This window comes from Erpetoichthys calabaricus, chromosome 13 (assembly GCF_900747795.2).
Source record: "Erpetoichthys calabaricus chromosome 13, fErpCal1.3, whole genome shotgun sequence".
Classification (NCBI taxonomy): domain Eukaryota; kingdom Metazoa; phylum Chordata; class Cladistia; order Polypteriformes; family Polypteridae; genus Erpetoichthys; species Erpetoichthys calabaricus.
In genome coordinates this window covers 122,768,325-122,788,901 of record NC_041406.2, presented here as the reverse complement: position 1 = coordinate 122,788,901, position 20,577 = coordinate 122,768,325, and the positions used below count along the sequence as shown (strand labels likewise).

The 20,577-nt window shown below is 37.5% G+C and overlaps 1 protein-coding gene across 33 annotated transcripts in view; it reads right to left on the bottom strand.

Moving 5' to 3' along the window:
• rims2a (regulating synaptic membrane exocytosis 2a) overlaps positions 1-20,577 on the bottom strand; it is a 1,351,795-nt gene that overhangs the window by 364,446 nt on the left and 966,772 nt on the right. For all 33 annotated transcript variants that reach the window (XM_051936048.1, XM_051936053.1, XM_051936052.1 and 30 more), the window contains 3 exons: positions 16,348-16,416; positions 4,985-5,141; positions 1,862-1,972 (listed from right to left, as the gene is read on the bottom strand). In XM_051936048.1, coding sequence (XP_051792008.1) covers positions 1,862-1,972; positions 4,985-5,141; positions 16,348-16,416 — 337 coding nt within the window. The remainder of the gene's footprint in view (positions 1-1,861; positions 1,973-4,984; positions 5,142-16,347; positions 16,417-20,577) is intronic.

The following is a 20,577-nucleotide window of genomic DNA, read 5'->3' as shown; positions in this document are numbered from 1 at the left end:
TCAAGTGCTCTGCTCCACAATTTCTGTATACTACACAATTAATATATAATACTATTGAAATTATTAAGAATGAAAGAAAACAAAAAGAAAGATAAAATGTACAATATACTTAAAAATAGTATGATGTAATGTGCAACCTTTTGGTGAAATACCAATGCAAAAATAATTTGACAGTGAAGGTAAACTGTTCCGTTGCTTTTTTTCTTGGATTTTTTTAATTGGTTGTACAGCTCATTGCCCAGATCAGAGAGTGACATAGCTTTAGTCAATCTGATTTTAAGTCTTGATTATATTTTATTCTTCATGGTTGGGCATATTGTTTCTTACACCTGCCTGATTAAAGAGAAGATGATGGACATTGTCAACGTCTCATTGAAAAATCTTTTACGGTACATTTAGCCTTTTTCATATTTTGGAAATTATGTCATATATGCAGATAGTTTTATTGAACTGGTTAAGGCTGTTGCTACTCTTATCTAAATAAGCACATACATTTTTATGCAACTTTTTTTTTCAAATTGTTTGATGTAATATTTATTATAAAATATATAATAATAATGCAAAGATTACAGCAGTTAATAGCAAATCATCCAGTGCTAAGCAAAAGTAACCACTGAGAGTTAAGGTACACAAAAGAATATAATTTATTTCTGCATGGTCTCAACATTCATTAATGCACTAAGAGAGATGTACAAGCTTGTGAGATACACTGGACATACATTGCACTGTTGGAATGTGAATCCTTCAAAAACGTCACTTTTGTATAGTTTTCAATTAATATTTATATGTTTAAAATGTACCTTATAATTTTAAAAAAGAATGTAAATTGATTAATTGATTCAGTCTTCAGTTCTGCAATGGACTGGTCTTGTTAAATATTAACATAGCAGTTGATAAACAGAATTGTAACAGAAAGTAACAGTTATATTTTAGATTACTTAAAAAAGACTATTTTAAATATAGTAAAACCTTGATTATCCATCACTCGATTAAACATCAGTCTCCATTAACCATCAAGGCAAAAAAAAAACAAAGCATTGAGCACGCCAGCGTCTACCTATTACTACTGCCGCACGATACGCTGCAATCTATGAACATTGGAACAACCCTCCCTTTTGTTATTGGTAGGGAAAGCTTTTTTTTTTATTGTTCTGGTGATATGCTCTGTAACCTAGACAGCGGCATTTAAGACACAGCACCGTTTGTTATAGAACAAAGACTCTAAGTAAAATGTAGAAAACTCCAGTACCTCTGAGTTGTATTTGCTTATTATACTGGTCAATACAACATTATATAAATTAATTTTGTAAATACTACATTATATTTTGTTAATATATTTTTTTGTAAATACATATGACTATTCACTAAACTAATCTAATGTATGTCATTTTTAAAGTAGCTATTCTGTTATCTGTCTTTTCTCTTATCCGTCACAGCCTTTGTCCCAACCCCTGATGGATAATCAAGGTTTTACTGTATTGCTGTTTCAGGATTAATAGTTAATGAAGGAAAAGGCAGCTTGAGCTAAACTACTACATTACAAAAAACACATTTTTTATTTTAATAAATACATCAAAAATATGTATGTTTACAAAGTGTTTCAAAGTTTGTAAAGAAGATGATTGCTCTTTAGGTACTACACAGCTTTCATTTGAATATTTCACTACTCTCAAGAAAATAATTCTAATGGTAAAATTTAATATGCAATGCATGCACAAATGCAAAATGGAGAAGAAATGTAAACAATGTAAAAATCACATGAACATCAATAAACTGATTTCATTATTATGAATGTTATGTTATTCCAAATACAGTTTTTATAGCAGACAAAAACATAGTAGAACAATGACACTGTGCCTACCTGTCAGGGGAATAATGATCATCCATTATACGCTGTCTATCCATTCGGTTCGTAGTGTTGTACTGAGTGGGAGAAGACCGAGTACTTCGAGAGGGCTGATCTAAACTTCGGCTGTGAAATAAAAAGGCATCATTGACATTGGCAGCTAAACACTGCTATTTGTAAATATACAATATTTGCATTTACCTTTTGAAAACATATTAACTGTTGTTGTGCAAATTGTGCAAAATTTTTTACCTTACAATATATACATCACACCACTTGTCAGATGGTAACAGTAGAAAAACTACAAAAAAATGAAAACTAAAACACTTGTTTTTCTGTGCACTCTTTCTCTCTTCTTCTATGTTCTGATGGACATTGCTATATATTTACTTTCTGACTGGAGTTTCTATAAAAGGTTTTAATGACTTTTTGGATAACACAGTGCATTGCAGAAAAAACAGCCCAGCCATGTCCACAGCACATCTTGCATTCCAGGACCTGGGAACCTGGCTGAACTAGAATGCCCTAGTCAGAAATAGTTTTCTAACTGTTTTTCTGCATTATGAACAAAACTGACATCAGCCCAAGCATTACATGAGAGTTGTTAAGACAAACCTTGAAATTTGTTTCAAAATGTTGTATTTTGTTTATTTCTAAAGCTAGTGAGTCCCTATGTAGAGTACTAAGGAATGACAAGATGTTCAGACATCACTCATAATCGGTGCTTCATTGGATAGGATCTGTGTGTGTGTGTGTGTGTGTGTGTGTGTGTGTGTGTGTGTATGTGTATTTAGTTAGTTCCACACATCCCACAACAATAAACAAGGTATTGTGCTGACCAGATGACAGGCATCTTCTATGATACCTTCAATCAGTGTTAGAGGTAAGCTGTTAAAACTAACATGTTACATAGTTTCACACATACGCATAGGAGGACCTTGTTGCATGCTCAGTTGAGGTATGTAATAACCCACTGAGATGAGAGGGGGCACTACCACTAACACTGACATCTCCTTCTTTCTTCACAGTGCTGAGAAGCCATCCAGTGAGGGCATTTTACCCCACCCAGAGCTCCGCTAGCTACAACTTAGCTACCTAATCCATCATTTTAATAATTGCCTGATTTTTCCAGAATTTTCTTTTCTTTTCTTTTGTTTTTTGCTTTTGTCATTGGACAACAAAAGTTGTTATATCCCCCAGAACGCTAGATGGCAGCAGCCCTGGATATTGGTGCCTGTTCACACACCAGCAGGGAATTCCAGGAATTGTAGTCTGGTAACGCTGCCCTGCTGGGGTCCAGGGGTATTGCAAGAGGGTGCTGCAGGGAGATACACTCCCTACAAACTGGGATTTATAAATGACGTGCTTCCAGGTCCCCAATTTAAGGTACCGCACTGCCTTGTCCAGGCGAGTTGGAGCTGGGAGGAAGGAAGGCAACACTCAACTGGAGGAGAGCAGTTCAGTGGTGGTAGAGAGAGGAGGAGGACAAAGAAAGAAAGAAAGAAAGAAAGAAAGAAAGAAAGAAAGAAAGAAAGAAAGAAAGAAAGAAAGAAAGAAAGAAAGAAAGAAAGAAAGAAACTGAGGTATTGCGTAATGAAACACCCTTTATATGAAGCTGGGACTATGTGTATTCGTGTTTGGGGTTTGGGGCTCTCTGTCGCCCCCTAGCCTGCACAATACACTAACATTTCTTGTTTCGTTGTACATTTACACAGATCAATGTAGATACTGAACACACATGAAATGTATATACTTCAAACAATGATATATCATTACTTATGTATCTCCTTACAACTCTTTGCCACATAAAGTCTAAAACGCAGATTTCAGCTGTAAGTGAAAGGACTCAAGCTGGCAATGATAAACAGTGGGTTTGTTTGTCAGGAGGTCCGAACGGGTGGCTGACTGGGGGATGAGTGAGTGCAAATTCAGCTCTGCTAATAAACACATTTGCGAAACAAAGACAGTTATGAGAGGGCAGTTGCTGTGCTGATAAGGCCATAGAGTGTTCTTCTATGTGTCAGGAAAAATAGGGTGATCAAGGGAAACAAAATTTTGGTAGGGATTCTAGTGTTAATAATGTACTCCATCTTTAGAAAAGTATAAATGTATCTGCAATGCAAAACTGAGAAAACTCCCTTGATAAAACAAATATGCTAAAAAGGAGAGGCAATATAATAATTAAAACATTCTCCTTTTCCCAATGCAATGAGACCATCATGAATAAATTCCAACTAATTTTTCTTGTTCAAAATGAGTCAAGATTGTGAGAAAGCACAATTTCAAAACCAGTAGCCAAAAAAGAAGCATAAGATCAAGGTAAAACAATAAATAATAAATAAAAGTATCCATCCATCCATCCATTTTCTGACTCTTCTTTGGAATAAAGTTGCGGAAGCAGCAATTTGACTAAGATAGGAAAGCATTTTGGGAAAGCAGTTTGTTATGTAATGGTCTCAATATATGTATATTTTAAGGTTAGTTATGTTTTTTTGAATATTATTTTTATACTTGTATGCATTTTCTGTGATATTTGTGTTTATGTATCATGCTAAATGAAAAAACTCGTAAACCCGGCCCACCTTAAATCCGTTCGCACCTCTCTGTCAACGTCTTTTGTTTTCTAAACGTGTCAATGAGCGCAAGCAGCCTACTGTCCCGTCCTCCCACCGCCGCAGAAATAGCAAAAAGCTCTCCCAGCTCAAGCCTTGTTAATCTGGGAATGAGGTACCGGAGCTGTATAGTGTAAATAATATATCGTAATTTGAAACACATGCATTTCATGTGTGTTACGTGTATACAAAGATCTATGTAAATGTAGCGTGACAGAAATGTTGAACACATACCTAAAAGACAAACTATTTTCATGTTTTAGTAGTAATAACAACATTTTGACATGAAGTATATAATGTGTGAAGACTGAAGTCCAAATATCAAATAAGCACTTTAACAAAAGGTACAAGTATAACAAAACAAGTGCGCTTGTTGTGTACCTAGCTGTAGAGAGTATTAGGTTCAGCAGTTCTCTTCATACTTGTGGTAATCCTAGGTATATACCTGTAGACTACTGAATTATTCAACTCTGTGCTTAAAATAATGTTTTGTTGCTCAAATCTGTCAGTCAAGGAGTATAACTACCTTTGTGGTGGCGGTACACTTGGGGATCGTGATCGGTTCCTGCCCAATTCTTCTCCTCGATAAGAGGATCCTAACCTGGGACAGTGATTAGATGATATCACTTGCTCTGGAACTGACAGTGTTGAGCTTTGAAGGTCTCTTCCATTATGTCTATAATCTGTAGGAAAAATCAAAAATAAAACAAAGAAAAGCATAAGGGATTATGTCATAAAGCAACATATACACAAAAAAAGCAGTTGACCCATTCTAAAGTTCAATATTGTTAATATCCTTGTGTAAGACTCTGCAAATACACATGCCCAGAGTCTGTCAGTACATAAAAGCAAACTGTGGAAGATGAGGCAAAATAAGTGCCTCATCTGCCTCAGTTTGGACCCTAGCATCAAACTAACAAGCTCACACTGATTGGCATAACTCATCAATAATAAAATTAGCAATTTTCTCATCTGTACTAAAAGAAACCTGCTGTAGCACAAAGATAGTCTATTTTCTTCTTTTATTTATTCCTACTACATGTACCCACTTTACACAAATTTGATGGGTTTTAGCAGTCTTCCTTGTCTTGGATTTGAGTCTACAACGTTTCAGGCTCAATCACTGTGTGCAATGTTAATATCCTAATCATGCTACTAATTCAATAAATTAATAATATTCCACTAATTCCACTCCTCCAGGTAGCATAAAATAGATGCAAAAATCTACCAACTGAATTCACAGAAACCCATTTTGAGGCACTGCAAAAATTCTTAAAAGTCAGATAGAAAAAAACTTAGATTTATTGTATAATGGTTAATGTTACACCTGTCTCACACTCAAGTATGTCCCCCATTGAACACCATGTCTACATTAACAGAATAAAAAAATGCTTCATAGTTACCAAAAAGTCTGATGTGTAATTTTAGTTACTGGAGAAAGTAGCTGCAAAGTTATATTATTGTGCTTTTAGAATTACAAGCTAAATTTTCCAATTCAGTCGGAAGAAAGAACTTCTAAGGACTTAAGATTTACCCAGCACATACAGGTTGCTACTTCCAGCTTAAATAACACTAATTACTTGAAATAATATATGCTAATATGTTTACCCGCTTTGAGTATAACTATTGAGGTTAAACATGGTTTTCAACGTCAGACCCATAAGTACAAAGTAGTAACGAAACGTTTCTGTCATCTCAAAGCCTAGGCGCACTTTCAGGTGTCACAGAGAAATTTCAGTTGTACACATAGAAGAGTAATAAATTTATCTTTTATTTATTCCTATTATATGTACCCACTTTAGAGAAGGCCTATCCATTAATACACTCTATGTTCCATTGTCAGGGTCCCTCAGTTTCATTTCACCTTCTGATGTCTGTTCTTGTTAGCATAGAATATAGAGATAAAGCATCAGAAAGACAAACATATTGCATTAATGTACTGTCATTTTTTTGCCTTAAGCACAATACTTTCCATCATTGATGCTGGACAGTGGGCTATCTACACAAAACTCCATTAGAGGCTGTCTTCCATTACTGATGTCAAGACACTAGATTCCCCTTAAAATATAGTGTTGTGCCTATATAAAAGAATGTTTTCAGAAATGCATAAAGTTTATTGAACTTTTGACCCACCTAAGCTCTTACTCTCAGAGAATTATGCTTCTTGGTGATTTCAACATCCATATTGACATTACTACATCTAAACTGAGAAATGAATTCCTGTCCTTACTGGACTGTTTTGACTTGACACAACATGTTGATTTTCCAACCCATTCTGGCGGTCATATATTGGACCTGATCTGCACTTCTGGACTATCTGTTGCCAACATTTACAGCACTGATTTGGGACTCTCTGACCATAAAGCAGTATTTTTCACTGTCTCATTACCTATCCCACCTCTTACCTGTAAATGACAAATTTCTTACAGAAACCTTAAAAATATCTGTCCCTCTATCCTTTCTGGATCCATTTCTGATCTTTTACTGTCTGCACCTATTCCACCAACACTAGATAGTTTTGTTGACCATTATAACTCAGCCCTTCACTCAGCATTAGATAAAACAGCTCCTTTAAAACATAAGGAGGTTTCCTTTAAGCGCTCAGCTCCTTGGTATAACTCAGAATTGCGATCTATGAAAGCAGCTGGCCGACGCCTTGAGAGAATGTCACGTAAGACTGGCCTCACCGTGCACATCCAGGCTTTCTCTGACCACCAAAGAGCTTACAGAGAAGCACTAACTTCTGCCAAGAACACCCATTATGGTAGAATAATAGAAAGTGGCCATGATAACCCAAGGGTTTTGTTCTCTGTAGTTAATAAACTACTCGAACCCGCATCTGGTCCAACTACCTCTTCTACTGAAGTCTGTGAGGAATTCCTCCACTTTTTCCGTAACAAAATTAAACATCTAAATAATTCAACTAACATAAATACATCATCTGTTTATATCTCTCCCTGTTTTCCCACTCCATCCAGCTCCTTCTCTAAGTTCTCACCAGTCACTTCTGCGTTTGTTAATAACCTGCTTTGTAAGATGAGGCCGACTACTTGTGTACTGGACCCCATCCCCACCACACTACTTAAATCCTGCCTTCATGCCATAATCCCGACTGTTACAACAATAATAAACTCATCCCTTGACACTGGCTCCGTGCCGCTCACTTTTAAAATTGCTTCTGTAACCCCAATGTTAAAAAAGTCTGGCCTTGATGCTGACAATCTTAACAATTTCCGGCCTATTTCCCATTTACCTTTCCTGTCAAAAGTTCTTGAGCGTGTTGTAGCTTCTCAACTCACCAATTACCTAACCTCTAATAATTTGATGGAACCCTTTCAGTCTGGATTCAGGGCGCGGCACAGCTGTGAAACTGCTCTGCTACGGGTAACCAATGATTTGCTTATGGCAGCAGACTCTGGACAAACTAGCATATTAATTCCTCAGTGCAGCATTTGACACAGTCAGACATGACATCCTACTGTCCAGAATGGAGAACATGCTGGGTATCTCTGGCACTGCCCTCCAGTGGTTCAAGTCCTATCTGACTGATAGGCAAGAGTTTGTTAGTCTTGGCAAGAGCAGATCCAACTCTGTGCCAGTCACACAAGGAGTCCCTCAGGGCTCTGTCCTTGGTCCTCTGCTTTTCTGTATTTACATGCTTCCCCTTGGCCATATTATCCGTAGTTATGGATTGGGTTATCATTTTTATGCAGATGATACCCAGCTCTACTTCAATGTTAAAAGTGGAACTTCATCAGAGCTTTCTCAGCTCACAACCTGCCTTAGTGAAATTAAAACCTGGATGGAGCAGAACTCTTTAAAATTAAATTGCAATAAAACTGAACTCCTGCAAATTGGGACTAAAATGCAACTTAATAAAATGAGCTCCTTCCCAGTCCATCTTGGCAGTGATCTCATCAGACCTGCCTCTACTGTAAAAAATCTTGGTGTCATTTTTGATTCCTCCCTCACTTATTCCACCCACATAAATCACATTAAGAAACTTTCTTACTTTCACCTCCGTAACATATCCCGTGTTCGCTCCTTCCTCTCCTTCTCTAATGCTGAGAAACTTGTCCATGCTTTTATCACATCCCGCATCGATTATTGTAATTCCCTACTGGCAGGTGCCCCTTCTAATCTTATATCACAGCTCCAGCTTATTCAAAACTCAGCTGCAAGAGTCCTTACTCGAACCAGCAGCGAGCACATCACACCCATCCTGCTCCGTCTTCACTGGCTCCCTGTGTCCTACAGAATCGAATATAAAATCCTACTAATAACCTACAAAGCTTTAAATAACCTCGCACCAAACTACATCAGTGACCTCCTCCATCACTATATGCCTGCCCGCCCACTAAGGTCCTCTGATTCTGGTAATCTTGTTGTGCCCCTCACTAATCTACACTCTATGGGTGACAGGGCCTTCAGCTGTATAGTGCCCAGACTCTGGAATGACCTACCAAAATTAATCAGGTCAGCTGACTCCATGAATTCTTTTAAAAAACAACTCAAAACTCATCTGTTCAGGAAGGCTTTTAGCTCTAATTCACTTTATTACCCTTCTCTCAGTTTACTTCTCTGTCAAGATGCCAATGTAACCTGTATGTGTGTGCTAGACCATCAATTATGTTGTCTGTTTTTTTCAGAATTTACTGTCTTAATCTTCTTTATTTATTTATCTGGTTTGTACAATGCTATATACTGTATATTCTGCCGTTCTTTATTATATTCTGTAAGTGCCTTGAGCATGGGAAAGGCACTATATAAATAAAATGTATTATTATTATTATTATTAAAGTTTAGGTGAAATGGAGGCAGAGAGTTTCCCAGAGAGTACTGGCAGATACTGCTTGTGTAAAATTAATTCCTACAAAACACAAAATTTGTGTGCAGTCTAATATATTATATATACTGTAAGTCTTCACATGCTAGTAAAGGGGGATTAAGACACCAGTTACTCAGTGAACTTATAGGAATTGCTAGTATATGTGGAGCATTAGAGGCAAGTAATGACACTGCAATCACAAGGTCTGATAGAAGGCACTCAATTATTATTTTTAAAAAATGAATGCTGATTATTTACAACCAACAAATTAGTACTCAATTCAAGAATAGCTGTAATGCGCTACAAGGTTAAAAATATTTTCGAGTGTAGCTGGAGAAATCACTTTGGGCCAAATAATGTAGGATTTTTCAGAAAATATAAAATTGTTAAAGCATTTTTACCAGTGAAATTACAGCTAAAGATGAATAATTAACTGCTCAAAAAATTAATGGAACACTTTGAAAACAAATCAGATCTCAATGGGGAAAAAGGTCATGCTGGATATCTATACTGATATGGATTGGGTAATGTATTAGGAACAAAAGGATGTCACATTATTTGATGGAAATGAAAATGATCAACCTATGGAGGGCTGTATTCAAAGACACCCCAAAAATCAAAGAGAAAAAATTATGTGGCAGGCTAGTTCATTTTGCTGAAATTTCATTGCAGCAACTCCAAATCATACTCAGTAGTTTGTATGGCCCCTATGTACTTGTATGCATACCTGACAATGTCGGGGCATTCTCCTAATGATACAACAGATGGTGTCCTGGGGGATCTCCTCCCAGATCTGGACCAGGGTATCACTGAGCTCTTGTACTGTCTGAGGTGCAACCTGGTGGTGTCGGATGGACAGAAACATAATGTCCCAGAGGTGTTCTATTGGATTTAGGTCAGGCGAGTGTGGGGGCCAGACGCCATATGAAGCCATACATTGTTGTGCACCAGGAGGAACCCAGGACCCACTGCACAAGCATAGGGTCTGACAATGGGTCCAAGGATTTTATCCTGATATCTAATGGCAGTCAATGCAACTTCTGTAGGGTCCAGGTATCGCCTCATGCTGCTAGTAGTGACACTGACCATAGTCAAATGCAAAATGAGTGAAAAAACAGTCCCAAAAGATGAGGAGGAAGGGAAAAATGTCAGTGGCCTCCACCTGTTAAACCATTCCTGTTTTGGGGGTTGTCTCATTGTTGCCCCTCTAGTGCACCTGTTGTTAATTTCATTAACACCAAAGCAGCTGAAACTGATTAACAACCCCCTCTACTACTTAACTGACCAGATCAATATCCCAGAGGTTTCATTTACTTGCTATACTCTGAGTAAAAAGTGTTCCTTTAATTTTTTTGAGCAGTATATATAAGATGGTTCCTGTGTGTGGCCAGAAGGGAGTGTACCAGACACAGACAAACAGATGAATATAGGGCCAATTCAGAGCACATTAGAGGAATTACAGGTATATGCTGAGTGAAGGCTTGGTGGTCTGTTGCTACTATAACACTCTGTAGGATTTGAGGTTAGAAAGGGCATTTCAGTGAAAGGTCTTACCGCTTTTAGGGCTCTTTTAATGTAAAAAATTGTATTCCACCAAATCAGCTTATGGAAAAATAATGCTGATTATTATGTTTGTATTTCTGTGTCTTGATCACTACCTTCTTAATGTCATCACAACAGCTGACAGAATTGTTTGTACAAGCGGTGCTGATGTAATGTGAGATTTTGCATATAACTTGATAAATATTTTGAATGTCTTTATTTGTAACTAAGGCAAAGCAATGTAATATTAGTGTTACATTATTGATAATAACAGCAATGGTTTGATGGTTTAAGAACCCCTTCCCCCCAACAGGACTGAGTCTCTTTGAATTTTAGGACAGAGTTAGGGGGAAGTGCCTGAAACAAGTTTGGCTAATGTTTCTCTGAAGTCTCTCAACTCCAACACAAACCCAGGCTGCCTAACTGCCACGCTTAACCTTAACATATGGTTTTGGGGGAATGGCAGGTGTTAAGGTGTTCTATTCCCCCATTGGTCTGAAGTATGGCTGTTTGGGACTGGCTTGTATCAGAAGCCTTTAAGTACTATGACGCCCTATTGGTTCCAGGGGTTGGACAGAGAATCAATAAATTTGCTTGCTTACCTCACTCTCTCTCTCTTACCAAACTGCTGAAGGACCATCTCTCTTACCAAACTGATGAATGGACAACACAATGAAGAACACAGCTCAGCAGCCATATTGAGACAGGCAATGCGGCCTGTTCTGAAGAAAGCTGACCATAAATGATGCCTTAACTAGAGACATTTTAAGTAACTAACAAGTCTGTGTGCCGCCTGAAACTACACATCACCATTTTATCAGGTTGTATGGTTGCCAATATTCAAATGTACTTTGCATATTGTTATTATTTATGAATTAGTTTTAGCAATGCAAGGTAAGTTGCACTAGAGTTTATTTTATTGGTTAAAATTTTTTTATGGCTTTAATGGTGTTATGCTTGGTCCGGAGTCTTAACCACTGACAAGTAGCATGCACGTGAAAGTGTATGATTAACTGTGCCAGTTTAATTACGAGGGAGAGTATCGCATAATCAATTAGTGGCCACAAGGATTGCCATGGAAAAAAAAGGTGGCTATTGCATTACACCTACACCTGAACACCAGCAAAACCAAGGAGCTGGTGGTGGATTTTAGGAGACCCAGGCCCCTCCTGGACCACGTGATCATCAGAGGTGACTGTGCGCAAACAGTGCAGACCTATAAATACTTCGGAGTGCAGCTGGATGATAAATTGGACTGGACTACCAATACTGATGACCTGTGCAAGAGAGGACAGAGCCGACTGTACTTCCTTAGAAGGCTGGCGTCCTTCAACATCTGCAATAAGATGCTGCAGATATTCTATCAGACAGTTGTGGCGAGTGCCCTCTTCTATGTAGTGGTGTGCTGGGGAGGCAGTATAAAGAAGAAGGACGCCTCACGCCTGGACAAACTGGTGAGGAACGCAGACTCTGTTGTAGGCATGGAGCTGGACAGATTAACATCTGTGGCAGAGCGACGGGCTCTGAGCAGGCTCCTGTCAATCATGGAGAATCCACTGCATCCACTAAACAGTGTCATCTCCAGACAGAGGAGCAGCTTCAGCGACAGACTGCTGTCAATGTCCTGCTCCACTGACAGACTGAGGAGATCGTTCCTCCCCCACACTATGCGACTCTTCAATTCCACCCCTTGGGGTAAATGTTAACATTATACAAAGTTATTGTCTGTTTTACCTGCATTTTTATCACTCTTTAATATAATATTGTTTCTTTATCAGTATGCTGCTGCTGGAGTATGTGAATTTCCCCTTGGGATTAATAAGGTATCTATCTATCTATCTATCTATCTATCTATCTATCTATCTATCTATCTATCTATCTATCTATCTATCTATCTATCTATCTATCTATCTATCTATCTATCTATCTATCTATCTATCTATCTATCTATCTATCTAGATTAGATTGGATTAAATAAACTATTCATCTGAAAGGGACATGTAGATGTATACACCAGTAGAAGCATAAAAAAAACAAACATACAGGCTCACAGGACAAATAATACAATGAATCAACTAATAAATGTATATTGTGCAGAAACTTAGAGTTTAATTATTTAGTTTGGGATGTCAGGAGGAAGCACTGAATTGCCCGATAGCAGTGGGCAGAAAAGGTTGCCAGAGGCACTTCTTAGCACATCTCTTTTCCACAACAGCTTCCAGCATGTCCAAGCTTTGCACTGTGATGGAGCAGGCTTTCTTGATGGGTATGTTCAGGCACTGTGTGGGTTTGGACTCATGTTGCTTCCCCAGAAATCCATAAGATTGAACAATACATTGGCTACAGTGGGCTGGTAGAACATTTCCTTCAGCTTGCTGTATACATCAAAAGACCTGAGTCTCCTCAGAAAATACAGTCTGCTCTGAACCTTCTTGTACAGCACCAGATTGTTTATATGCTCTTATATGACCTCCAAGGTACTTGTAGCTCAGCACCACTTCCACATCCTCCTCCTGAATGGTGACAGGTTTCAGAGGCTTTTTAGCATGCTGGTAGTCCACCACTAAATCTTTGGTCTTGCTGACATTAAATGGCAAATGGTTGTTCCTTGCACAACAAGATGGTCTCCTCCACAGTCCATCTGTACTCCAACTCATCTTCATTATTAATGCAGCCTATGATGGAGGAGTCATCTGAGAATTTCTGTACATGGCAGTGACTGGTATTGTACTGGAAGCCCACTGTGTAGAGGGTAAACAGGAAGGGAAACAGGAAATTTCGCTGTGGTGCTCCAGTATTATACACCACCATTTCTGACACACAGTCCCTGAGTCTCACAAACTGCTGTCTATTGGTCAGATGCACAGCCTTGTGCTCGTTCACCAATGAGACAGAATGGTGTTAAAGGCACAGGAAAAATCCAAGAACATTATCCATACTGTGGTGCTGGCTTTGTCCAAATGGGAGTATGATCTTTGGAGCATGTAAATCAGAGCACCCTTCACACCTATATGTACCTTATAGGCAAACTGTAAAGGATGAAGATGTTCTGAAACCATTAAAAGGGGAATAAGAGAAGACAGAATGAGAGGGTGATTACTTGTGAGGAGGATGGTTGAGGAGGTATTCGTTAGTGAGGACAGGACTCCTCAAGAACATCCACACTGCCATCAGCACTATTGAGCAACTTGGAAAGGAGTAGTGCTGATGCAGAGTGGATATTCTTGAGAGCAGGGAGTTTGAGTATGTTGAATTAATTAAATGAGAACAGATGAGACTGGAGGGAACTCACTGAAACTTTGCACAAAGTCAAAGGGATGCAAAGTGTGGCAGCATCTGACTGAGGGCAAGGTGCCCTGGGTTGAGCTGCAGTGACCAATGGAGGTGGTAGCTCTGAAATTATTTGGGTCTGCTGTGTCTGGCTGAGGTGGTACACCAGAGATGCAGTGGACTAAAAGGTGTCTGTAGCACCATCCTGACAATGAGAATATCTCATTGGTGGATTTTAAAATATTTATTTATGTTCACCCTAAGACACTGTTTGGTTTTAGATTTTAATGAAGATTTATTTATTTATCTGAAAACAAACTAGCTACAGGAACTGTGATATCATACAACATTAAAATTTCACTATTGACACACCGTAACTGGGATGCATACATAGCCAAACAGACTGGATGTGCAGCAGTTAATGTTAAATTATAGGGAGTAAAAAAAAGGAAGTAAAAAAATTGAAATTTAAAATGTAATTCCATTATAGTGCCATAGGGAACCACAATATTTTGCAGCAGCATTAGGTACAACACAGGAACCAACTTTACATAATGTACTATTCCATGTCAGGGCAAGAACACACCTACAATTACACAGGTTGAGCCATTAAAAGGTTTCTAATTAAACTAATAAGTATATCTTAGAGAAATATTTGCTGACAGTGCAGAGAATTTAAATTGCACAAAAGTAGTGAATAAGCAAAAACTCCAACTCAGGAGTGTAGAGTAATGAGGCAGAAGAACCACTGTGTCACATGAATTTTTGTAAGATAAAAAATAAATAAAATAATTTACCAGTGAAGCTTCTCACAACTTCTTATTCTACTGGTAACAGTAAGCTAGACATGGCTTATAGACAAATCAACGATTTTGTGCTCTTAAAAAAGTCACAGCAGTTTTAAAATAAACATGGTTATATGCACTGTCATAGACAATGTTTTCCTTTCAGGATATAAAAAGTAAAACTATTTTTTTTCTCTGGTTCAACCAAAGTTCCTCCTCAAGTGATAGGTGAGATGATTAAATTAGTACAGATATTTGCAAGTAAGCAAAATAAAATGCAACACCATAAGTATTAAAGCTGCACGTAAGCACCTTAGTTGCCTCTTTCATGCCATGCCTGTTACTACTCCTATCTCTCTTTTTTCTAGTGGTGCCCCCTTGTTACTTCTGAGTTATTGTGTAAACTGATAAAATGTTTTCAAGTAAGCTTTGTAGGTTCTAGCTCTGTTTTATCCAGTAATCTTTTAAGAGCTTCTGCACTGGTCCTTGCTATTTTTTGTACACTTGTGGTTTTAAACTATGGTTTTTACATTTTGACATTTTAGTGTGCTAAGCTTTTCTCATAAATAACATTGTGGCGCAGTGGGTAGCGCTGCTGCCTTGCAGTAAGGAGATCCGGGTTCACTTCCCGGGTCCTCCCTGCGTGGAGTTTGCATATTCTCCCGGTGTCTGTGTGGGTTTCCTCTGGGTACTCCGGTTTCCTCCCACAGTCCAAAGAGGTGCATTAGGTGCATTGACGATCCTAAATTGTGCTTGGTGTGTGGGCGTGTGTGTGTGTGTGCCCTGTGGTGGGCTGGCACCCTGCCTGGGGTTTGTTTCCTGCCTTGCGCCCTGTGTTGGCTGGGATTGGCTCCAGCAGACCCCCGTGACCCTGTAGTTAGGATATAGCGGGTTGGATAATGGATGGATGGATAGGACCAGATTTTGAGAATCCAGAAAAAAAATATATAGATTCAGCAATCAGGCTAAAAGTATGAAAATTTAGTTTGCAACATCAGGTTGTAAGTGGTAGTCACAACTACAAATATTGAAATTAGAGGCATATGGAAACCAAAAATATACTTATTTCAAACTGTGAAAAATAATTTTCACAATAAAACTAGGTAAAGAAATAAAGATACTTTTCATCTAAACTTTTCTTTTAAAATCAATTTTTAACAGTATAAGGGAATGAGGAGCCTACTGTGTCTGTAACTTTAAATAAAATCATGACATATAAGCACATATTTTTCCAAGACAAGACCTTGTTATACCGCCTGGCAGTATGTCTATTAGTTAGAGGTAAACTCTAAGTTTGTAGAGGAATTTCGGCTCCAAGGAGAATATTTATTGTGTCTTTAATAAAGAGCAAAGTGTTTCTTTTTAGAAAAAATGCACCACGAAGAAAAAAATTAACATCTTTGGGTAAGAACAGTATTTTTTCAGGCTTGTTTTCTTTTTTCTAATTGTTATTTTTCATTTTACCTGACACCACTCCAACACCATCATCACAGTCATAGTCAGAGATTTCACTGTCACTGATGCGCTGAGATCCTGAATTAAAATAAGAAAAAGAGCAAAAATTGAGGAAAAAAGCCATCCTGTTTGCAATTCAGAAAATATTACAGCAATCACAGTAGTGTTTAGACTGTTTCATATGGGAAGTAATACGACACAGATATTATGAAGGGGAAATAAAAGTAACTGGAAAAATGTAAGAAACAGCACATTCTTTACAAAGAAACAGAAAAACCTCTTCTACACAAGTACACTCCAAAAATAATAGGTACTGTACTATAAAGAACTACACACATTATAAATAAGACATTCATGCAGAAGGTAAGTAAAGAAATTCAAAACTTGCTGCTTGATTGGATAATTAATCCAAACTGTAAAAGTCCTCAGCCTATTTGTCTGTATTTGTGAATATATGTTAGTATCAACCCCAAAAAAAGTGTTTATTTTTTTTAACACTTATTGTGATTAGTTTGTTTTTATTAGCACAGTCTTCTGTTTTTGTTGGAGTTCATATGTTGAGGTATGTGCTTTGTACTTTCTTATGGAAGAAACAAGATTAGGTACACTCCATAGTCCATCAGTTGTAAACAGCATAACTGCTATACACATACATCATAGCAGGATCCATGAAAAACAACACATAAAATAGCAAAATAATTTCAGTCCAAAACTAGTGATTAGTTCTGCATAAAAATTAAACAAAATAAAAATCCATAAAGATCCTAGAATATTCCTAACAGTGCAAATAAAATGAAACTGCACATGTCTTGCATTTGACACATCAAGTATATATACAAAATATATGTAAGTCATACTTCCCTTACATAATAACATCTATATATATTCTGTGCACATACTGAAATGGTGAGAATGTTAGAAATAAATGAGGAAAATTTTGATATTCACGTAAGCACACTGATCCTGCGGGAAAAAAAAAGTTCAGAAACGAATATAATCTGAAATAAACCTTCATTTTATGGAATTTTTCCAAAATAAAAAATAATGACTATACTATACCATAACATAACATACCATTTTCTGACCCCAATTAATTTTGAGCAGGACTGTGTGGGGCTACAGGCTATCTAAGCAAGCATATAGCGCAAAGCAGGAACAATCCATTGCAAATGATCAAAAATAGATAGTAAAAAATACTAAATCAATTCATAACAGTTACAATCAGAACAGAAACAAATATGCAGGCATTTATTCATTTTCAGATGTATATTTTTTCCATGCCTTCAGAACAGTTTATTTGTCTAAAAAAAGGACAGATAAATAATAACTGTGGGATTCATTTCAAAGCCTCATTTCAATAGCTCCATTCAGATGCAACAGTAATTTCATTCAGATGCAACCGTAATTTCAGTTGCTTAGCAGGAAAGATTTTTTTCTTTCTCATCACAAATGCAATAGCAACATTGTATATTCTTGAGGTTGCATAAATCACCATTGGAAGTACTTGAACGTTATGGTTTGATCTTCTAGTTCTTGAAAAAGTATCAGATTCACCTCAGAATTCCACAAATTAACTGCCATTAACTTTTCACATAAATGATGATTAAAGGACCAGGGGCCTCATGTATAATGCCATGCGTAGAACTCACACTATAACCTGGCGTAAGCACAAAAGCGGGAATGTGCGTACACACAGAAAAATCCAGATGCATAAATCTGTGCATTTGCCAACTTCCACGTTCTTCCGCTATATAAATCCCGGTCAGTGTGAAAAGTAACGCACGTGTACGCACCTGCTGCCCCACCCCAACTCCTCCCCGAATTATGCCTCTTTGAATATGCAAATCAATATAAATAGCCCATAAGCTCAGCGTTCTGTGAAAAGATAATGGGAAAAGCCTGGGAGAAAATAGAAGAATTTCAGCGAATACCAAGTGGAGGCAAGGAAAAACTTACTATTCGTTGGTTTAAACAGTGATATAATCAACAAAAGGAAGTTGATCGAGTGACATATAGTGTCGGAGAAACTCGAAAGCTCAAGTTCACAAAGTCGCACAGTACCCGAAATAAAAAAGTTGTCACATATCAAAGTCGCCGTGAAAAGGCGAGTTGTAGCCCACCATCTGAGTGTCATATGAAAGCTTATTAGGGTACAGAGAAAAAAAAATAGGCACACAGTGGGAAAAAAGCTCGAAATGTCAACTTTAATCTCGAAATTTCCACTTAAATCACGAAGTTTATTTTGTCATTAAAGTAGAACATCACAAACTTCATCTTAAAATCATTTAATTTACTAGTTTCTCAAATCCCATCATAATTAAGTATCACGTTAAATGCTTTGTTTTGTATTTGATCTTCTTAATGCTCTATGTGTGTGAATCACTACGTGCTTCCGGGCTTTCTCTTCCTCCGACAGGACACAGAATCCATTACATTCGTGATATTACAGCTCTCTGAATAATTAAAATACTGATATGTATACGTGATATCTTTTTCATGATGACAGGAATGAAAGCATGTTATTAAACATGGGAACACGGTAGCGCAATGATTGTTCATGTCTCATGCAAGATGCTTGCTGCGCCATGTGCGACTTTCGATGAAATAATTTATTGCAGCAGTACTGTCTCTTTCAAACGTACTAACCTCCAATTCCTGTCCTTACTTTTCTTTCCCCAAATACCCAATCACCACACAACCAGCTCTGTAATAGACGTTAAGCCATCTGTAAGCTTAGAACGACGATTCTTCAAAACTTTTAAGGAACATTGAAATATCTTCGTAGTACGTGTTTAATTATTCTGTCTATCTATCCTTCCAGTGTCGCGCCAGCCCAGCAAGAATACGGCACAAGGTAGGAACAATCCGTGAACTATTAATTTTAATTATTAACAATATAGATTATTTAAATGAAGTTAAAGTTTTATCTGTATAATATAATCGACATATTTTGCTGCATTTCATCTTAAAAATGATATCGTCATCATATGTAAATATGCGCTTTATAAAGTGGCGCAGGTTGTTCTATATTATAACTGTAGTGCAAGTTTACAGTGAGGTAATTGTACTTATAAGTACAAACAGTTCTACAAGGAGCACTTTATGGACTGATTGAGTGTGTTTAAAGTTCTTGGGATGAAACTGTTTCTGAACTGCGAGGTCTGTACAGGAAAGGCTATGAAGCCTTTTGATGTGGCTGAGGTAGCGTGTGCTTGATGTTGTATACCGATAATTCTCTTTCCGATTAGTTGCTGCAGTGATTCCAAACTCAGATACAGTGATATAAATACTCCGAGTGGTGCAGTGAGAGTAATATGGAAAAAGATGATCCGCTGTGGCAACCCTTAACGGGAGCAGCTGAAAGAAGAAAAAGAAGGTGCAGTTAGAGTAACAACGCTAAAGCAGTTATGGTATTTGGAATACTATGGCTATTCCCTGCACCATTATATTGTTACAGGTTAATTACAATCAGATGCATTACACTAATAAACAATATGCAGTTAGTTTCAGTGTATTTATAAAGCCGCGTCAGGAATGTGGATCTAAGAAAGAAAGGGTAACCACACAGGAACAGTAGCACTGCTTTGACACTGGGTGCTGCCAGTCTGCAAACCAAGCGGAGAACTTGCGTACGCCAGGGTATGAGGTACCGTGGAAATGTGCGTGGCTTTACGCCAAGTTTAGGTTTTATACATCGTGATTTGAGCGTGGAAATGTTCGTACGCAACATTTCTGTGCGTACGCACAGTTTATACATGAGCCCCCAGGACTGTCTTCTGCTTCAGAAATTAAATGTGAGAACATGACAAAATTTTGTTAATGACATGTGCATTGATTTAAGAAGGCCAAACTGAAAAAAATCATTTATTGATACCATCCATTAATTCTGTAAACTTTATTCACTGCTATAAATTTATAATAAAGCAAGATTAATATTTTGGTAATTGCCTTTACAACATTACTGTGCTGATCATTTTGCAAAATGTATAAATGCTTGTTTTAGTTAAGCTATTAACATTTAATTAAATATCACACTTGAGTCATGGGACAATATTTATTAGAATGTGAAAAAAAACATGATTTGAAGTGGTGTAAACTTTACTCAGATAATAATCTACTGAAGTATAGTAGTGATGTACTAAAGTGTAATAAGCATTTCCCATGAAAAGGTGTGTGTTTTTCGTCATTCTAGAATCTATTGATATTTGATCTTCATGTCAACAAAAGCAGATAAAAAGA